We start from the raw sequence: 18,217 nt of genomic DNA on the forward strand, positions 1-18,217 counted from the left end.
AAGTTTGTTCTGTTGTATTTTTTTCTTCTGCTTTTGTTAATTGAGCAAACAGATGCAAAGCCAAAAATGACATTTATAAAACGGCTGATTAGGCTTTGCTGTGGATTCCTTCCCCCTGCAACACGCTGGGGGTTAGTTGAATTTGGCCCTTACAGTGTGGGAAGAAGTCCCCAAGGTGCTGTTCTCTTTAACTTCAGTGCACAAACCAACCACCCTGTGAACAGATCACACACAGCCAGTCACTCTCTGCTCAAGAGACCTGCGCCACTTGGCTGAAAGACGTGTTTTCTGAGCGGCAATAAAATCTTCCCTATGAATGGCATTTTATTGAGGTTTCATAGGGTATTTTTCTGATCTAAGATCACACATGTCTTTTTCAACTGCAGTCCCACTAGCCAGAAAAGAAAACAAATCACAATACAGCAGTTGTTTTCTTTCAGACGGGCATGCGATCTTTTAATTCCTTCTAGAATAATACCTGATACAAACGGTAATTATAAGAAAAATCAAACGTAAAAATCAGCCATTGAAACAAAACAAACAAAAAAAAATAAAATGTAAGAGAATTTTAAAAGCAGAGCATTTAAGAAAGAACCATGCTAGAGTAGCTTAAAACATGTATATGTACACAAACAAGCTATGAAGAGAGAAAAGTCCTTTCTGAAGATTTGCAGAAATTTGGGATAAGAGTTGAACGTTATCCTGTCATCTTGATATACCATATGTTAAAGAATCACACTTTTAAGCTGACAGTTACTGAAAATCCAGTGCTTAGCAAATATTAAACAGTTGCCAAGGACAAAACCAAAAGCACAATGAATGTAGTAACTCAGTGGAAGAGGATTTCTGATAAAGAAGAAATACATGCACGAGAACATTCAGCGTCTTGCTCTTACAAAAGGATGTGAGCCAGTGATGCTAGCAGGACTATTCTGAAATAATGTATACCAGCTCATTTCAGGGCTAAAAGTCTGATGATTTTATGTCATTGAAATGCCTAAATAAAAATATGATATAATTTAGCTTATCTCCTTAAAACCAACATTGTTTTCAAGAAGAATCTGACAGATTCTCTCTCCGGAGGTGAATTGAACAGTGTTTACCATGTTAGCTATGAAAAAGTATGACATCCCATCCAAAGATGGCCATTCCTGGAGACTACGTTGGGAAAAGTATCCAAAAGGACAGGGTTGAGTGAAAAGCCATGTTATCACACTCCTCAAACTGTACATCTTCCTCACCATGAGAATGTGAGATGGGAAGTATACAGCTCTGTTTTGGGATCCACTGGGTGACACCAATTTCTGGGAGCGAACAGAGACCACAGTGTCTCTCAGAATGGCATGCCTGGCATATTTCTTTCAGGTGCTTAGCAAACAGATTTACTAAGAGCTATCTCCCCTCATAAAACACATTCTGAAGCAGCGGCTTTGACAGCTCACGTCAGGTCAATATGAAGAGTGCCTACTGAGATGATTTGTTACAGACTTCTGACTGCCTGGCACATGGGGGACAGCAGCATTATTTGTAATAAATACACCACACACTGGGCTGAACAGCCTATATGGACAGTGCAGATGGCTTAGTTCCTCCTTCTCTGATATAGCTGTAACACTGTCTTCTCCATCTGGGAACTGCAGGACTCCAGAACACAGCTAAGGAGTATTTTGCAAATTAAGCAAACACTACTGGGTTTCTGGAGAAGTCAGTGAGTGCTGTAATAGCCTTGGTAATGTGTATGGACAAGGTTACTGGCTTATGCATTTGAGGAGGGATTTCTACCATTCCACAGTAACTGCGTTTGCTACAGAACTACAAAATATGTCCATGAGTATTTTGAATACATACATAATTTTTAAATACATTATGAAGGAGAATAGAAGAAAAAAATCTGGTGACAAGATGCCCCATGTGTCAGACATCTGAAATACATTCTCACTGATATCCTCAGAGATCATAAAGTTCACTAATTAAATTAGCTCTAGCCTGGAATATGTACTCAGAAAGATAAATTCTTTATCTTGCCAATTATAATACTCCAGTGAACTACTTTTTATTTGGTGACCTTGAGACAAATGAGGCAAAATTAAGATTTTAATTGAGCTGATCCCCCTCTCAGGGCAATTGCCTTGATGTAGCCTGTCACTGAGACATTTTCTGCCTCCCTTCAATGAACTAATTTTCCAAGTAATTGGAGAACACTTCTAACCATTAGGAAAAATCAGCAAACAACAGCCTCTGCTGTCAAGAAGAATATTCCTAACACAAATATAATATACTTTCTATAAACTGTTTTTTTATATGAAGACATACAAAATGGAGGTTGAGATATATAAGCAGTGTTGAAAATCTAATATACAATTACTGAGGCTGTGGTCAAAACAGGACAGAAATACAAGAGGAGATTTCCAGTCCCTTTCTCCCTTGAAATAAAATTTCTCTATCTCTAATTTAAGAAGCAGCCTCCACTATTCCAAGACGTGGAAGAAAACACACTCCTTCCTCTTTGGAATTTCCAAGAAATCAACTGAAATTCCTTTGAAGGTGGTTTTTTTTTTTTTTCTTGTTGATTGCTTTCTGCTTGTGCAGACAGGCATAAGGAAGAAAGCAGCAGTGTAGAGGCCCTTTAAACTAATTAAAAAATTTCAAAGCCATGCTGCTTTAATCAGACCCAGTATGGCTCAAAATTAGAACTTCTGTGCAGATATTTACTAACTAGCAAGAGATATTTATATCTATTTAAAAAAAAGTATGATAAAGAGATAAAAATGGACCTGGGGAAGATTACATCTATAATGAAAAAGCAGGAATTCATTTGTGTTCCCGAAACTGGGAATAGCATATATTTACCCCTTCTATTTAAAATAATCTTCCAAACGTTTGGCTTTTGTTCACACTATAAGGCTTTTGCCCAAGTTACAAATATGTTTGAAGTTTGAAGCATTTAAAAATAGAAAGCAGATTCCTTCAGCTATATTTCAGCTGTCATTTGCTCGTGCTATCCAAGCATACTCAAAATGAACATGGAAATAAGCAGTCAAAGGAAAACAAACTGTCAAAAACTGTGTGCCAGGCCCCATCTCTTTGAGTACACATCTGCATATGCCATATTAAAATGAGAAATCTCTGCTGAAAGCAAGAGATACAAGAAAGGGAAGAAGGCATGTCATAAACTAAGGCGTGAAAAACCACAGTTATTTGCATCTCTCTGATAATCTTTATATAATGCCACTGCATGGTGCCTACAAAAGCTCTGCCTATTGCTTATACTGTAGGGAACAGTCTCTTTGATTGGGAGATATGACCATGAAACATTTCCTTTAAGAAGAAATGACATTAAATGTAGCAGTCATTACATAAGTGTTGTACTCCAAATACACCAGGAAAATCCATTTTTTTTCACACTCCAAGTCAGTGGCCACTTTTGCAGCATGAAGTGTCATTTTACAGTAGCCTAATAAAGTTTTTACTAGCAACTTCATTTAATGCTTTCTCCCATTTTCTTTTATACAGGACGGCCTTGAAGTAAATAATGGAAAAGAAAAGAAAGATTTTTTGTACAAGGGGCAAGAGGAGCAAGCAAGTAATGCTAAAAGAAAAGACACCATACACTGAGTTACTGATCCTTTAAAATACACTGACATACCAAATATTGAAAAAGTGTTTGCTCTGATATCTTTTACATATACTGCTAGAAGGAGTTAGTAATTAAAAAAAATATTTCTAAGTTCTTTATTCAGTTTTCTAAGTGAAATTGCTAACACGTTCTGCTGATTATCTATGAAAGTGAAAAATTATACACTGAAAAGTGAAGTGAATGTGTATATCTAGCTAGTAGTCAGTTTTAAGTTAACAACATTAGTACTATTATTTATTTGGAACAATTACCTGAGGAATTCAAGTACATCCTGCAAAAACAGCTGAAAACTCAACAGAATACACTTGTTTTAAAACATCACAGAATGCTTAATGAACTAAAGTGAGCATATAATGCAAATTATAAGAGAGCAAGGCAAGCCACTGGAAAGAATCAATGATGAACACAATACTGGTAAAAGAGAAAATGTATGACAGGAGATGCTCCCAAAATAACACATTTTCAAAGATACAGCATCCCCACTGAAGCTTGCATGGGTAAGATTCTTTATCCTTACAGATACTCGTAGGGTAAAGCTGCATTATGTCACCTCTCTTTTAGTTCCCAGCATGTGGGACTTCATCAAACATGGCATGACCAACTCGAGACACTAAAAAAGCAAGGGAAGTTTGCAGACAATCTGAGTTCTGCTGGCACTCAGAACAGAAACAATCTGGTCACGGCTGTTAGCACCAGTGGGCCTGAAAAAGCCAAAAGTTGGACTGATGCTGAAAGCAAAGGAGGACAACATGTGCTTTTCAGAACTACCATCTGGTGAGTTACAGTAAATCCATGGCTTTGAGAAATCACAGGTTTACATGCTAGGAGAGAGCTGAGCAATACAGGAGAGTAGGAACTGGTAGGAAAGCAGCCTCACTTCTCTGTTGGGTTGGCACCTTTTGTCAAGGCTGGCACCGAGCACACCAGCTTGGCAACTGCCAGTTGTTGGCAGCTGTAATTTCTGAGACCAAATGAAGCTCTTCTTGTCCATCTACAGAGAGTGTTTTGCAACTCAAGTTTGCAATATGCGCTCAGTCTTGTTTTTTTTATAAAAAGAATGAAGTTACTTGTAATGATGAAGTTCATTCCAAAATGTTTGAAAGAAGGACGCTGCAGCAGCACCACTCAAACCCCAGTGTCATTCTAAAACTACCAACATGCTTAATCCCAATTTCTACCAGATCTGCCCAGTACTGTAAACAGATGCATACCAATGTTCCATGCAAAAGCACTTTACATTGAATGGAGTGTGCTGGGTCACTAAAGGGATAGGCAGCACTTCACCCCTTGGAGCCAGGAGTTAGTTAGTCAGCCATGAACAGAAACTGACAACTGCATAGATTTTGTTCTCCAAGGAAGTGAAAAAAAAATCCATTCCTTTTAATTAAGAAGAACATCCTATCTGCTGGATAAGAAGGAAATTAAGTAAGTTACTGAGAGCATGATTAAATCTGTCTGAATTGCCTGGGGTACTTCAAGAGGACTGGCTAGAAAAGCTGACATATTCCAGCACAGAAGGGCTCTCTATTGTTTGCAAATGAAGAACATGTTATGCAGAAGGAGGGAATACTTGACTACACCACCCTGTCAGAACAATGAAATGGAAGAGAGCCACAGAAGAGAAAGGAAAAGGGGGGAAAAAAGATCTTACTAATTTAACCTTAGCCTAAGAATGTTCAGCATGTTTTTATCTAGCAACATCTCTAAAAGTCTACTTAGGATTTCACAGATAAGAAATGATTTTCATTTTACAGTAATGTGATTTAGAGTGATTTCAAATTAATTGAGTGACAGCAACAGAAGTGTCCACTGGTTCTATAAACCGTATGAAATATCTATGCTTATCTAGCATATTTTTCATCCAAAAGATCAGGAATTATTTGCAGATAAGGTGCACAGGTCTGTTAGGAAAGCTGGTTTCACAAGAATGAGGATGGAAAATATTAGTTAAGTGACCAGTGAAGAAATGCTCTCAGCTGGTAAGATAAGTACTGAAAGGCACATCTGAAACATGAGGGTTCCAATGTCCCCATCTGAGGCAGTGAGGTCACCTTGTGAGCAGGTCAGAAATGGAACCTGAACTTCACAAGTAACACAAGAACAAAAGATTTCAGTTTAGGCACAGGCACAGACTAAACACACGAGGAGTGACTTCCCAGCGAGCTGAAAATCTCACAGCAGAAAAATGTTGCCTCAACAAGGGAGCTGAGAAGAAAATGCAGGGTCAACTATGATCTATTTTATTTGCCTCCAGCCTGAGCAAGATAAAAGATGTGAAAAAGAGGGACGTGAAAACTGCAAATGGAAAATGGTTCTGTCAACCTGAATGACAAGACATAACAGAAAACCTGGTAACTACAAAGACAGAACAGTAACCCCTCACTGTCTCAGTCTAAGTTCTCGGTCAGCAAGAGCAACTTACGGAGAACATAAAAAAAGAATTCAAAATATAATTTCCAACTTTATCTTCTTGGATTCTATTTAGAGCAATAAGGTTTGAGAGTATCCGTGTTTAGGGATGGGGAAGAAAGTGAGAGCAATACTACAAATTTTGAAAGAAAAAATGTCTGGGTAAATTATTATTCATGAAAAGTCGATTAATACCACACTGACATATATCACAGTGATACATTATCCCAGAAAGAATAAATTCTTTTCAAAATTGTTTAAAAACTGAAAATACAAGAAGAAATTTTCCAGAAATAAAAGTTCAGTGGACCCGCACATATTTTTCTTACTCCTTTCTTTTCTTACAGCTGTATAGTGCTATGAGATAACAAGAAAACTTTTGTTTATCCTGTTTTACTGGGTCACTATTATGCAGCACATTCTTACCAAAACCACACAGAAATGGTAGAGCTTGTCCTAGAATACAGAGTAACTCACCACAGCAAGTTAGAATCACAGAGTAATTTTGGTTGGAGTGACCTCTGAAGATCACCCTGGTTCAATACCTTTCTCAAAACAAGGCCAAATTAGAGCAGGTTGGTCCTACCTTTGTTCAGATGAGTTTTGATGATCTCCAGTGTTGACGACTCCTCAGCCTCTCCGGACACATTTCGATATCTAACTGATCACTGTGAATTTTTTCTGCCAATTATCTCATTGGGACTTACATTGGAACAACCTGCAATTTGTGTCTGTTGCTTCTCCACCTTTTACTGAACATGTCTGAGAAGAGCCTGACTCTGTCTTCCCTGGCCCTTCCCATTAGACAGCTGAAAGACCACAGTATGATCTCCCACGAGGCTCCTCTTCCCAGGCTGGAACATAGTTCTCTCTACCCCTCCTTGCATGTCATGTGCTGTAGCATCTTCTCATCTCACCAGCCTGCCTGCTGGACTCAATCCATTGTATGCTCCCCATAACCACTCCCCTCAGTTTGCTATCATCCATGAAATTATTGAAGGTGTGTTGTGTCCCATCATCCACATCACTAAAAAGACACTGAGCACTGCTGATTGCCCTCTGAGCCAGTCATCTCATCACTGAAGGCAATCAGGTTGGTCAGGCATGATTTGCTCTTGTAAATCCATACTGCCTGTTCCCTATCACCTCCTTTTCCTTCAGGTGCTTGCAGGTGACTTTGAGGATCTGCTCCAAAACCCTCCCAGCATATAAAGTTATACTGATTGGCCTGCAATTCCCCAGATCCTCCTTCTCATCCTTCCTGAGGATGGGTGTGATGTTTTCCAGCCATGAGGAACTCTCCCTGAAAGCCACGAGCTTTTGAAGATGATAGGAAGAGTCCCTGCTATGACATCAGCTGGCTCCCTCAGCAACCTTGTATGTATCTGATCTGATTCCATCAAGCTGCATATTTCTAATTTGTATAAATGGCCTGTAACTTGGTCTTCCAATTCTATGGGTAATGCTTCACTCCTGCACACTCTGCCACTACACTCAAGGATCTGAAAAGAGTCCTTACCAGTAAAACAGGAGGAAAAGCAGCTGCTGAGCTCTTCACCCTTTTCATTGACCTTTTAAAAAGGTCTCCTGCCCAACCGAGTTCTCTGTATCGTATTAATGCTGAGCCCAGGATCTGTTAAAGCTTGTGGTACTGTCAGTTATGGAATTGTTTGCACCATGACTATTTTACCATAGATATATACTACATTCACTGTCTGTCCATATATTTACCTGGCTTTTAGAGTTTTAGTAGAAATAAAAATCTAGCCATTGGGGAGGGGGATATAACATTTTGCACAGAAGTCAGCCATTAAAGAAGAAAAATAACCTTCAGATTTTATTCCTTTGACCAAATGTGATGTGACACATATGGGTTAGTCAAAATGTTTAATGTTGCATGAAGTTTGAATGATCATTTCAGTTAATCTTCTGAGGATGACATGCTAGGTAATTTGTTAACTTTGGGATATATGAACATAGACACATTTTAAAATGTTTTCTAAAAATAATGCTGTCTTTCAATGTTTCAAATAGTATGGTAAAAAAAAATGCTTTTTTTGTTATATCTGAAAAAAGCAAATTGTGAAGGATTTCGCTAATCTCTCAGAGCATTTGACTCTGATCTCTTCAAAATTCACACTGATCAGCATACTGATGACAGACAAACATCCTCCCTAGTGCCATATCCAGTCATTTGTCTTTCTAATGCTGCCTCAGTTCAAATCCCCACAGGAAAGCTGCACCCTTTGTGAATACATGTGCTGAAAACAAAGCAACAACACAAAAAGAAAAACAACTCATCAGTGTTGCCTATAATTAAATTAATTTCAGCAGGTAGTAGGAAACAGATCATGCAAGACTGCAGAAAAGTGAGAATTCTGACATGATGTACAGCTGTGAATAATTTTGCTTTAAAAAGATGCAGTCAAATGAGGCAAGAAAAGAGGGCCTTTGACAGAAAAGGTACAGGTTCCACTTCAAACAGAGGAGGAAAGCTCTGATAACCACTATACCTAAAGCAAATTTGAAAGGCTATGCCAGTGACTTGTTTTAGGAAAACCACAGTTCTGTTTTGTCCCTACTCATCACCACCCAACCTTCACAGCCAAGTCTGATGCCTTCATTTCTTCCTTTACCCACTATCATCTCTAAGATGCCTTACTTCTCACTCTCAAGGACAGACAATTCTTGCAAAGCAGAGTACTTTTTCATATAAAGAATTCCATAAAACTGTTTTTAGTCTAAGTAGAACTAAAGAAAATATATATTGGATAAAAAACAACTATTAGAGATTGTTAGTTTTTAGAGAAAGCCATGGAAATTTAGGTGGAAACTTCTCTGAAGACAATGTTTTTGTCTCTGCTGAGCTAAAACTAACCATTGCTGACTCAACATGCTTGAAATTTTTATCACCTCCTGACTGTTTAATGACCGACATTGTGGCAGAATGAAGACCTTGAGTCTTCTGCAGGTATGAAACTAAAGAGCCAGTGACACTTCCAGTGAAATTTCTCCTGACTGCCCTGGCACCTGCTTGGTCCTCAGATCCACAGCTTCCTGGATGTACATCATATGAGTCACTGTATAAACGTATTTCCAGCACACTGAAAAAAACCCACAAGTACCATAGACTAGATCCCTGTAACTAATTACCCTTTTTAAAAAAAAACAAAACAATTATTGAATAGTATCCTGAGCTTCCTGAACTTGCTTAACTTTTTATGCAATATTATCTGTCATTTTCTTATAGAAGGATGACTATGTTTCAAATATTTCTTCGGTGGTTAGACATGTTCCGTTTAATATAAATTTAGGACTCTGGAAAAAGGACTGAAATAATCCCCTCAGATTTAGTATTTTGTTTTTACTTTGATTTTATAAGGCTACACTTGGGTTGTTACACTGACATTTAACTTTACATGGACACTCTTAGGAGACTTTTATCTGGATTCATGCCACCAGCCTGCACTCATCTAATCACCAAGCCACCACTTTGCTGGTGGAAATAAGGTTTACAGTATTTTATCATTACTTATAGCATCCAATTCTCACTGGTGTAGCAAAAAATCCAGAAAACTTTAAGAACTGGATTACTTGCTTCAAAAGATGACAGACAGTACACTGAAAGACAAGCCTCCTGTGGGAGGCCTCCTGTCCAGTTAAGCTGATTGTTACCCAATTTGGAGCTGTAAATCTTACTTTTGCTTTATCAGTATAGCTCATTCTTTCTGTGAAAAAAGACCAACTTAAAAGAACTGTAGCATATGACTTCATGGTATTTTTCTTTTTTTTTTTTTTTCCCACTGATGCAGGTAATAACATCAAAATACTGTTATTTGGCTTGTTACTCTTCAACTCAGCCAGCATTGGGTAGTTCTTTATGTAAAGCTGTCATCAACAGAGATGCTTAGCAAAAACTCCTTATGCAAAACTGCTTTAATCCCCACGTTTTCCAAGGCTATTTTATTTACTATGAATCAGCATGACATCCACTCTAGGTCCTTAAGACTTCTGAGCAGTAAGTACGTGTCATAACAGTAACAGTGATGTGGATTACAGTGTTATATTCTGATTCTCTGAGTTTATCAACAGGAGAGAGATGATGAAAGCTTAATGGATAGATCAGAAAATTCAGAGGTACTGCACTGACTACAGTAAGCAAAGCTGTTCTTGATGAGATCAGATATAATATACTCTAATATAGAGTATTTCTTTTTGTTTCTCGAAGACAGACATACCTGGCACATTTTTCACATAGTCAGTTCTTTTTCAGGAGACACATTTGCTTTGATGTCTGAAAAAAAATAACTGCTTTATATAATTCAGAGAAAAACAAAGTTTTGGCTCCCATAGTGGCTTCTAAGGCAAAATGTAACTTCACAGAAGAGCTATTTCTTCACACGTTGCAGTTAATGGTAATTAGGCAAACTCTGAAAGGCAAACTCTGAAATACATAGGAAAGAAAATGAGTGGTACTGCAACCCCTATAATGTTTCTGTTTGTCTTTAGAAGAATCTTTTACCTTTGTTTCCTGGCCAGCAGGAATTTTGTAGTTCCAAGAGGAGTCATTCCACCTATTTCCTTACAGTCTGGATTCATTTTAACCAATATATGAAAGCCTCAGCAACTAACCATCCTAGCAATTAATTTTAAGAATTAAAAAAAGTAACACAAAAAAAAAAAAATCAATAAAACTATTAGGAAACTATGAGGACAGAATGAACAATCTCTTTAATATCTTACCAGAAAACTCTTCAAAGTTCCTAACAGTTGGCCACCTCAAACCACAGCCATATCTTTTCTAGCCAAATTTTACAATATGCTCTGAATGAGAGAAATGAAAGTTATCATCACATTGCTTGGAAAAGGAGAAATCACACCAAATCTTAGAAGAAACCACACCAAAGCCAGACCCTAAAATTGTTTCCCCTCTTGTTCATCGTGAATTCCAGCACAGGCGCAGGTACTGAGAAAAGCCTAAAGCCACCTGGATTGAATCAGAAACAGCTTTGACAGATTTATTCCATAACATCTAGGACTTGATCAGCCAGACAAAGCACACCAAGCTCCATTCACGGTGGTAACCAGCAAATACAGACTGGCCAACAGAGTCCTGCTCGTGCAGGAAAAGACAACGTGTTTATTTCAGAGGAGAACGCTCACGGGGCAGAAAAACTTCCTGCCAGTTGCGTTCTTTGGGATCTGAAGAAAAAGGGTCATTCCAGGACAGCCCTCCTCTCCCCAGCAATTACAAGTATGCCAGCGTGATACACTGAATATGGAAGGTATTGATGGACAACAACATGATTAACTTCCAATCTTTTTCCAGTCTGTGGGAGGAAGGAAAATACGCAGACAAGGCCACAAGTGCAACGTCTGTGCCAAACCAAGGTCAGAACGCCGACACAATTTAAAGGCGTCAGCAGCACCGCAGCAGTGGGGGATTCCGCTCACCACCACATTTTTCAGTGTTAAACACAAATAGGAAAGTCAGATTCTGGTTGATAACTCAGAATTTCAGTCATTAAGTAGTGGCTTCCTGGGCAAAGACACTGCCTGAAACACTTATGACCATTCCTTCGTCAGGAGTCACGGACGCCTTCTACCAAACAGATTTCATCAGCAAAGACTAGAATCCAAAATGGTTTCAGAGCCTTTCAGAGGCAACTGGGAGTCAGTAGATGATGCAGTCTGACTTGTATTATGTACACCATAGACATTTACTCCAAGCTACTCTACTGAAATCCCAAAATCTATGATTAGCAACTGTTTTTAAAATATAAAAATAGAAAAGACTCAAAACTGAAAGGCTGAAAGACTCAAAACATGTTGTCTCTTTGTAAGGTTTTTTCAGTAGTTTATCAGTTTGTGCCTTCAATAAATTTATCCTCTTGCTAATTTACTTATCTTTAGCCCTCAGCTCTTAGTTCTTTCTGACAGTACAGTACACTCAAAATGCACCAAAACTAGTTCTGCAATATCACTGCAAGGTTTCAGGCACAGATGAAATGATAAAGCCCAACAGTTAATGTACATATGACTAGTATTTTAAAGGAACCAAATTTGCACTCAACAGCATGTAATGTATCAAAGAACATGGCTAATAGCCAATCTTCTTTCTTCTTAAAGTAACAGATAAACCCAGTAATATTTAAACTCTTGCTTCAGCTTCCCGTTTCTGTATTTTTTTCCCTTTAAAGGCATCACTAGTTACTCTTCCCCTTTCTTCCTAGTGCACAACAACATTGATTTACAATGGTTTGATATAAATTCTTTCCTTCAAGTACACGTTTCTTCTAAACATACACCCTATTCAACCCATCCTCCTACACAGACCTAACCGAATGTCTGATCTTTTATTTTGCCATCATGTAATTTGATGTGCAATCTTCTCCAAGATCTCAATTTTAGCTGAATAGACAACAGTTTTATAAACACCCCTTTAAAAGCGAATACTGACCTTGAGGTGAGGCTGAAGGAAGCAGCAAATCCAGGAAGGAGATGCGAAAGAGAAAGAGTTAAGAGTTTGTGAAAACAGCGTCCAGAGATAAAGCAGTTCAAGAATAAAGGACAAAACAAGCAGATATAAATCAGGTAATGACACACAGACACACAATCCTTCACAAACACAGAGCTGCATGTTTTATAGACATCTAATTAAAAAAAAAAAAAAAGAACAAGAAAGAAAAGAAAAAAAGGACCTTTACATTAGATTACACCATTTCAATTAGAGGTAACTTTCTGTAGAGAAAATAGTCTCCAATACATAACAGTTCTTGGAAAAAGGAAATAAGCTGACCATAAAAAACTCTGGATTTAAATCACATCATTAGCAAGTATCCTTATTCCAGAATTCTAACAAACATTTTGAAAATATGGAGTTTGACTATCCAAGATGAAACCTCATGTGTTCCTTTATGCCACCTACTAGGAGCTTGTTTTCTCTCCATGAGCAAGACACACATTTTTTTCAGTTTTCCTGCAGATGATCCCGACTTGTTGGACAGGAAGGAGAAAAACACCAACCATGGAGTAAAGTCTTCAAGACCTGAAGACTTGTCAAAGGTAAAAGTTCATCTTTCTTAATTTTGACATTGAACACACCCTTCCAAAGAGAAACAAAATAAGCATCTGTTTCTTCTTCCTGCCATATAATTCTCCTGTATAAGGTGCAATCTAAAAACAATAATGACCAAACAGGCATATTTTGGACAGTTCTCTCCAACATTGTTCAACAGCAGAATTGACCAAGACAAAATGCTGGAGTCCCCTGCATAATGTGAGGTCCCATAGGTTCATTATTGCTTTTTTTTTTTTCCCCCCCAAATGTCTCCAATATCTTTCATAGGCATCTGCTGGCAATTTCACTGATAACACCCAGGGAAGGCAACAAGGAGCCAGAAACACAGAGCTTTTAATCTCGGTTTAAATTTGATGCTTTTTCAGTCAATAGAAGAGAGGCGAAGTAAATGTCCTTCTGTCCCAAGTGGCAATTTGGCTTCTACGACACACGTTGGACTTCTCCCATGACAAAATTTCGCTCTAAAAAGGCAGGATATGGTCTGGAGAAAAATATTTCTATAGGATAGGCTAACTGCTATGTTCTTTATTACTCTCGGTATATGGAGGCATGTAAATGAAATTTGAAGTCCTTATTTCTGGCATAAATTTTACTATCAACCATGCAGGGTATTGGATTTGTACAAGCAGCTGTTGTTGGTCTGTAACAGATTAACTAGTGTAAAGGTACTTTTCTTTGGCTTCTAAACTAACATTCTTCCAATCAAGCTCTTCAAGGACAGCTGTTGTAAAGGCTGTGCTATTTGGAGATTTTGGGAAAGATGAGACTTGTAAAATGCCAAATACCACATCTTTGATCTTGAAGCAGGTTATAATGTTCCAAAAGCCTCAGTTAATTCATACAGAAAAACGAGTAACTAATTCTGACTGAAATTCAACAAATTTAACAAAAGAGAAGAAAAAAGTGAAAATAAACACTTGGTTAGATATGGGAATAAATAAGGTACGGGAAAAAAAGGTTCACTTTTTTTTATGACTGTTACCGATTCTAAATTATGAAAATTTAAGACTTCTCAGGGATCCTTTGCCATTCCTGGTTCTATTGTAATGATGTGATATTTTTTCTCCAGTTTAACAGTGAAAAAAGGTACAGGCTAGAACTCAGAACAGCCCTGTAGAATTTAAATGAACTGTACCATTCTTTCAACCGCTATTAAAGGTAGCATCTTTTGCTGGCATGGGATGAAGGCAAAACAGTATGTAAAAAAACTATGCTGAGGTCACTTGCAATTTTCTGTATGCTGCAGAAGTATTATTTAGCCAGCTGCATGGGATTTAAATGGAGAACAATTATTGGTACATCTCCATTTTGTTACGGAATAAATTCTTTCTTCCAAAGAAAAATACATTTTGTGTAATTGCTAGCCCCTTTTTCCCTGTTTCTTTTTACAGGGGTACAAAGTATTTTTTTTCAAAATGTAGATTTTTGGAATAACCATAATATTTATCCAAGCAAAAATAAGGACTACGTCTGAAAGCACATTAAAACCGGACAAAAATCTGTCCGTGTGCTATCACTGGAACTAAACCCAAGGCAGACACTGGAAACTGTCAGTTATTAGGAAGTAAATGGAGATCTGCCACGGTCTGGAGGTGAAGCCTCAGTGCACGGGGCTCCATCAGTGAAATTGCGCAGAGGAGCACAGCAAGCATCTGCCCCAGGCAGCAGCCCCAAGCAAGCAGGATCAGATCCACACCCACACATGCTCATGGCAGAGCAAAATAACAAGTTTTGGTTCGCACTCTTTCCCTTCGAGCAACGACACACACTTGCAGCATTCCTTACAAGATCCAGCAGCAGCGTTTCTGCCCAGCCCCATTAACTGTGTATTCCGATGCAACAGTCACACAGGGAGATAAGACAATTGTAATGCCAACTGGTAGTCTCAGAGAAAGCCATTTTCCTTCAAAATACCATCTTGTTAATCTTAAAGTTAAAGCCAACTTAAATCTGATCACTGGGCGCGGATCAAAATAGTGAGATGTGAACGCTTCAGTATTTTAATTAAGAAAAATGTATTTTAAAAGCTGTTGATTATTCCAGCTACAATTTTTCCCACATGCTTGTATATTATAGGGAGTGAAACGAGTCTGCTAAATTAATTTCAGATGTACTTAGGGGGGAGTTTATGTAACGATTTTCAGTCAACCTTTGAATTCCATTTGTTTGACAGTGAGTGATTGTGTATATTTACGACTCTGTCATTCCTTCAAAGCAGTCTGACAAGGAACAACAGGCATTTGATCTTCCTTGTGTCTGTCAAAGCAGAAAGGCTATTTATGTTTACCACTTCTGACATATTTATGTTTACTTCTGACATATTTTCTTGGTAAAAAGAATGATGTCTGGTCTTTTCCTTTCTTTCTGGGTTGATATTTAGAGGGATAGAGAAGAGATAGAGAGACAGAGGGAGAAGGTTTGTGTGTACATCCATGTGCACAGGCATGCATGGATCTAAGAGCACAGACTTGGCCACTAATATTACTATTTCACTGGTTTACTGGTAATTACTGGATATTCCTTTCGTTCTTTCTGTACTCCATGATATTGTAAGGATCTGATGCTTTTTTACTATACCAGCTGTATAAAAGAGAGTTTTTGGTGGTTTTTTTCCCTCCTTTTGTACTAGCTTGTGAGTATGGATACCCTCATATTGCTCAAAGATGTTGACTGAAACAAAGCTACAAAACAGCTTTTGAAGAGATGTAGTAAAGGCAGGCAACAATGAAACCCTGATATGCAAACTAGGCTCCTTATTTAGATGAGAATTCTTCTCCTTGGGTTTTAGAATTATTTTAATTATATCATAGCTCTTACACTCTACTGATCAAACAGCTGGATTAGGAGATATTTGCTAAATAAAACCCATCATTGCTACAATGCAGGCAGATGACAACTCCTATATTCATTAGAGATAATAAGCATGAGAGGGAATGCTTGATAACCACCCTGATTGAACGATAAAAACAAAGAGGACTTCAGCACTACAGAAAACTTGGCAGGAAAAGAAGCCTTCAAAAAAGTTCACAATCAGTGCTTCTCATTATTTGTACGTATTTCTCTAGTGCAGGGTCCTTCTTGGAGGATCCAAGATCAGATCCTTAGTCTTAAGGATTAGCAGACAAACCACACTTTCAGCCCACGGTTGAATTTAACAAAGGAGTTGGTCTGTACTCAGTTCCATGGACACGAATCACTCTGTTTAATAATGTCAGTCCTGCCTGCTTGAACATGGACATAATACTAGGGCAAATACCAGGCTTTAGGTGTTTCAGTGATGGGATAACACAGCAGGCCCATTCAGCCAAAGCCTGCACCAGCCCTGACCTCTCACCATGTCAAGGGCTGGACTAATTGGGGTTCTTTGACCTTGTATTTCAGAACAGCTGTTTCTGCAATATCACAAAGTTTCAGTTTCTCCCAAAACACAGGAAGAGGGAGAGAATGGGAAATAAAGAACAGCTAAATAAAGAACAAATCGAAAAAGGATATCCCATTATATGAAAAAGGTGAGGATGGATTGAGGAGTCACTGTAAAATCACCATGATGGCTTTTTTATCTGGTGCTCTCTACAGATGGATTTGCAATTACTGGCAGTGTCTCCCTGTCTCTCTTTCCTTAGATGCAGGTTTCAAAAGCGATTAGTGAGTTTGACTGTTGATCTTAAGGCACTTTAACAAAGGTTGACTTTCAGAGGGCAGACACTTGCCTTCTGAAAATTGGCACACTTTCAAATGTATGAAGTTAAATACCTGTAAATGAAGATGCCTGCATCTTTTATTTTTATCTGTTTAAAGCAGTTATGTTGATCTAAAAAGGATTTCATTTTCCCCCTGCGAAACTTGATATGGGACTTCAGGAGTAATGCTCATTTTGTAGGAAGAGAAAGAAAGACTTAGAAGAAAGAAATGACTTCTTCATTTCCTGGCTCAGAAATTATGAAAATCTTAATATTCAACAGATCTGTGTACTCTGAGGGAGAGATGAACTAACTATGGGCCTGACCACTTCTTTCCATTACAAAACCTTATCCTCAGTTGATTGCCAAAGATTAACAAATCTTGCTAATATTTTCCACGACAGGTGTCAACCTCACCCAGGATTTTTTGGGGACAATTTCAGCTATGTCCTTCTTGTGGAAAAAATTTGTTCATATGGTTGAAGACTGAATTGCTTCACTGCAATATTCATATATGCTCCAATAAGAGGTGAATTAAAATTACAAGGCAATCTTCATTTTGGAATATCCTATGTTAATAGTCACTTAAGCTACACATTTTTGAGGGAAGCAGATGAAAAACACAACAATAGATTCTGCCTTGTAATAATACCATTTGACCGTAAGATAAATATATTTGATTTGCTCTTATGTTTTATGGCACCAAAATGGACTAAAGTATTTGAAAATAATATTTAATTGTTTCAGGTTTTCCTATGCCTGAATCAGAATTCAATTTAGTTTTGGAGGACTATAATGAGTTACAACAATTACTCAAGGTTAACGGTGATGATTATGACTTTATAAACACCTTTCTTTAATTTGACAACATCCCTTTTACTTTAAATTATTTATATGCCCTGAGGTGGTTCTTGCTTAGGAATTTTATAAAAAATTATTTAAAAATTCAAAGAAACAACCAACTTGAAGACCAAAGACAATTATTATAAGATGAGAGTAGTGGTTTGAAAATATGTATTTCAACTTCAAATTGTTGACTTAAGCATAGGGCATAATTTACTAGTACAGTTTCCTTTACACTATTCTAGGAAAGTGTAAAGTTGATGGAAAATACAGCTAATTTCTCTCTCCATCTATCCTTCACAGAACACTACACAAACATATCACTGTCTTAAAGACGTACAAAGTAAGAAACTTCATTCTGCTGTCCACATTTTTCAGCACTCCTTTGAGATCACCCAATTTTTTTAATCTTTTATTTACTGTTGAGAAGAAATATTTAAGATGAGGACTATACCCTTTAGCTGCTACAAATCAAAAGCTGGAAGGCTTCCTCTTGAACAGGGCATCCTTAAATTCATTTTAGAAAAACTCTCCAAAATCTCTTTCTTAAAATAGCCACCAACTCCA

General features: G+C 37.8%; 1 protein-coding gene across 14 annotated transcripts in view; it reads right to left on the reverse strand.

Annotated features, from left to right (window-relative positions):
• ERC1 (ELKS/RAB6-interacting/CAST family member 1) overlaps positions 1-18,217 on the reverse strand; it is a 273,988-nt gene that overhangs the window by 137,855 nt on the left and 117,916 nt on the right. For 10 of the 14 annotated variants that reach the window (XR_010430603.1, XR_010430602.1, XR_010430600.1 and 7 more), the window contains one exon: positions 12,507-12,518. The exons of the other annotated variants lie outside the window; for them this stretch is intronic. Coding sequence is in view for 7 of the 10 variants with exons in the window: in XM_064654579.1 (XP_064510649.1) it covers positions 12,507-12,518 (12 nt within the window). In the remaining 3 variants the exon portion in view is untranslated. The remainder of the gene's footprint in view (positions 1-12,506; positions 12,519-18,217) is intronic. 14 annotated transcript variants of the gene reach the window in all.

Source organism: Pseudopipra pipra, chromosome 5 (genome assembly GCF_036250125.1).
Source record: "Pseudopipra pipra isolate bDixPip1 chromosome 5, bDixPip1.hap1, whole genome shotgun sequence".
In the NCBI taxonomy this organism is placed as follows: Eukaryota; Metazoa; Chordata; class Aves; order Passeriformes; family Pipridae; genus Pseudopipra; species Pseudopipra pipra.